The following is a 3017-nucleotide window of genomic DNA, read 5'->3' as shown; positions in this document are numbered from 1 at the left end:
CTAGTTACTTGAAAAAAGTAATCTGATTACGTAACTCGCGTTACTTGTAATGCGTTACCCCCAACACTGCATATGCATTTGTAAGAATTTCCCTTTCAGACGTATCATTCATGGGAGGAGAGTATTTAAATGAATCAAGCCAAGTGATTTACTAAGACTTGTGCTTGTCAGTTTACTGGTATTTGCACCTGTATTTAACACCAAAAAACATGTCTTAACCCATTTTGAGCTTGATATGGATGTGACAGTTGCCAATTTGCATTGCACTCTTGGTAGATTGTGTTGGTCATAATGGAAATGATTTTTCTGTGTCTGAGTTCATGAATTTGCTCATTGTCAGTTGATCACTGCAGAACTTTCCACTCCCATCAGTGTTTTATAGGATTCTGGCCTCATGATAGATTATCCTGTTTAGTAAACCTGGCCCTTTACCTTTTCTTGGCAAATCACACTTATTGGGGTTATATGAATTTCTTTGGTTCCGGTTTGTGTTACGGAGGCAAGTTAGTAATAGTTGTGCTGGTAAACCTACCTCACTCCCTTGGCCTACAGTCTTTAGCATCCTTGTTATCACACCCACTTCCCCGCTTGCAGAACTGGTTGCATTTGTGAGTTCAAAACAAATGGAGCATTCTCTGTTCACTTCTGAATGGTACACAACCCTGGTTGCTAGGTGGAGTTCCTACTCTACTGCTGTATTCAACATATGAGGCTGCCAATCAAGGAGGTTAAACTATACTTAACTTTGTCACATTGCCTAAGGCAGGAATGCCCACTCCTGCTTCTGGAGGGCCCCTGTCCTGCAGAGTTTAGCTCCAACCCCAGTTAAACACACCTGAACCAAAGTAATGAAGCTCTTCAGGATTACTAGGATTTTCCAGGCAGGTATGTTGGAACAAACTGGAGCTAAACTCTGCAGGACATTGGCTCTCCAGCACCAGGATTGGACGCTCCTGGCCTAAGGTCTTTGTCACTCATGTCCCTTTTGTTTGAATTCATTCACTTGACTGCAAGCGTAATATCCTTTTTTGAAACACCTGTTAGCTTGAGTATAAATATAGTGAAATATGTTTTTCCAACAGGGAGACTCTTGTGGACACAGAGAGCAAACAGGGTTCTGCCAGTCAGGTGACTGAAGCTGCTGAGCTCTCCTCAATGAGCAAACTTGATCCTCCAGCAAAGGGGGTTAAAAACAGTGCCCCACATCCATTCCTTCCCACCAGCAAGCTGAGTAAACCAGTGGAGCCCAGAGGCAGTGCCATGAACGTGGCTGACCTGCCCACCTTCTCGCCATCGCTGTACCCCCCCAGTGCCTTTAATTATGAGCGCCCTCGCCATTTCATCCAGTCCCTGCCCAGTTTCCACACACCCAACAATGACATCAGCAAACCCAACAGCCTCAGTCCCCCAGCTTCAACTGCTGCACCATTAGTGAGTCCTCCTCAGCCTGGACCCACTCGAACATCAATGTGTTCAAGCATGACTTTGATTCCTAAACCACAGAGCTCTCCAAACAATGAGAAACTATCATCAGCAGCTTTCCTCTCATCTGTCCTGCCTTCACTACCGAGCTCCCAGGCCAAATGCATTTCCATACCTCAATCTCCATATCCCCGGTGCTCCCCTAGATCACCCAGCCCAACACCAAAGGCCCAAGAACAGCCTCTGTCTCCTCCACGTCAGTCGCTGAATCATGCTCCTGCAACTGTCCCATGCCCGAAAACAACTGCTCCAGCTCTACAGCCCCCACCTGTGTCTCACATGAGCTACACATCCAACACGTGAGTGTGTTATCGCTGAAACGTGTCTTGAACAATGGTGTGTATGGTTATATCCTCCTACAGAAAAATGAATTAGATATTTTTAATATCAATGAGATTTTTACTTAATCTAAAAATAACTAAAATACCAATGTCCCCAGAGCTTAAAAGGGTATAGTTCACCAAAAAAATTTTATTTGCTGAAAATGTCCCCACGCTCAGGCCATCCAAGATGTAGGCGAGTTTGTTTCTTCATAAGATTTGGAGAAATGTAGCATTGCATCACTTGCTCTGCAGTGAATGGGTGCCGTCAGAATGAGAGTCCAAACAGCTGATAAAAACATCACAATAATCCACACCACTCCAATCCATCAGTTAACATCTGGAGAAGACAAAAGCTGCGTGTTTGTATATTATGGATAGAGGACTCATATTTTAGCCGCAAACAATGGTTTGAAGTTAAAAACATTTTAATGATGAATTTGTTTCTCAAAAACACACAGCTTTTGTCTTCTCCAGATGTTAACTGATGGACTGGAGTGCTGTGGATTATTGTGATGTTTTTATCAGCTGTTTGGACTCTCATTCTGACGGCACCCATTCACTGCAGAGCATCCATTGCTGAGACACTGATGCAATGCTACATTTCTCCAAATCTGATGAAGAAACAAACTCATCCTAATCTTGATAGACCTGAGGGTAATGACATTTTCAGCAAATTATCATTTGTGGGTGAATTACTCCTTTAAAAGACAAGCAATTAAGTAATACAATTTTCCCATGGGCTTTTTTATAGCTTGCCAAAGCCAATCTTGAAGAAGACTGTTTCCCGAGCAGCGTCTCGTGCCACAGATGAAGAGATTCAGGGCTCAAAAGATGCTCTTATCCAAGACCTTGAAAAGAAGCTACGGAACAAAGCTCCCCAACAAAGGAACATTCAGAAGATGTCATATGAGGAGCGAATGGCGAGAAGATTGTTGGGAGCAGATAATGCTGCCTCAGTATTTGATCTTGAAAATGCATTCATTTCACAGCCTGCACAGGTATTGTTATTTTAAATTATTTGACGTTTAATGCAACTGCTGAATATCTTTTCAAAGCTTAATATTAGAGCTCGTTAAGAGGAAATACCATGCAGTGATCATGGTGATCGTGATTTGTGCATGTGCAAACAGGCTAGAATATCTACACTCTAAAATATGCTGGGTTAAATATAGCCCAGTGCTGGGTAAAATAGGGACAAACCCAGCAATTGGG

General features: G+C 43.0%; 1 protein-coding gene across 1 annotated transcript in view; it reads left to right on the top strand.

Annotated features, from left to right (window-relative positions):
- The window catches only part of LOC107688609 (myotilin-like), a 13869-nt gene that overhangs the window by 2431 nt on the left and 8421 nt on the right, over window positions 1-3017 (top strand). Inside the window, exons 3-4 of the mRNA XM_016486322.1 lie at window positions 1083-1781; window positions 2557-2803. Coding sequence (XP_016341808.1) covers window positions 1083-1781; window positions 2557-2803 — 946 coding nt within the window. The remainder of the gene's footprint in view (window positions 1-1082; window positions 1782-2556; window positions 2804-3017) is intronic.

Source organism: Sinocyclocheilus anshuiensis, unplaced genomic scaffold (genome assembly GCF_001515605.1).
Source record: "Sinocyclocheilus anshuiensis isolate Anshui unplaced genomic scaffold, SAMN03320099.WGS_v1.1 scaffold557, whole genome shotgun sequence".
NCBI classification, from domain to species: Eukaryota; Metazoa; Chordata; class Actinopteri; order Cypriniformes; family Cyprinidae; genus Sinocyclocheilus; species Sinocyclocheilus anshuiensis.
This window is presented reverse-complemented; position numbering and strand designations above follow the sequence as displayed.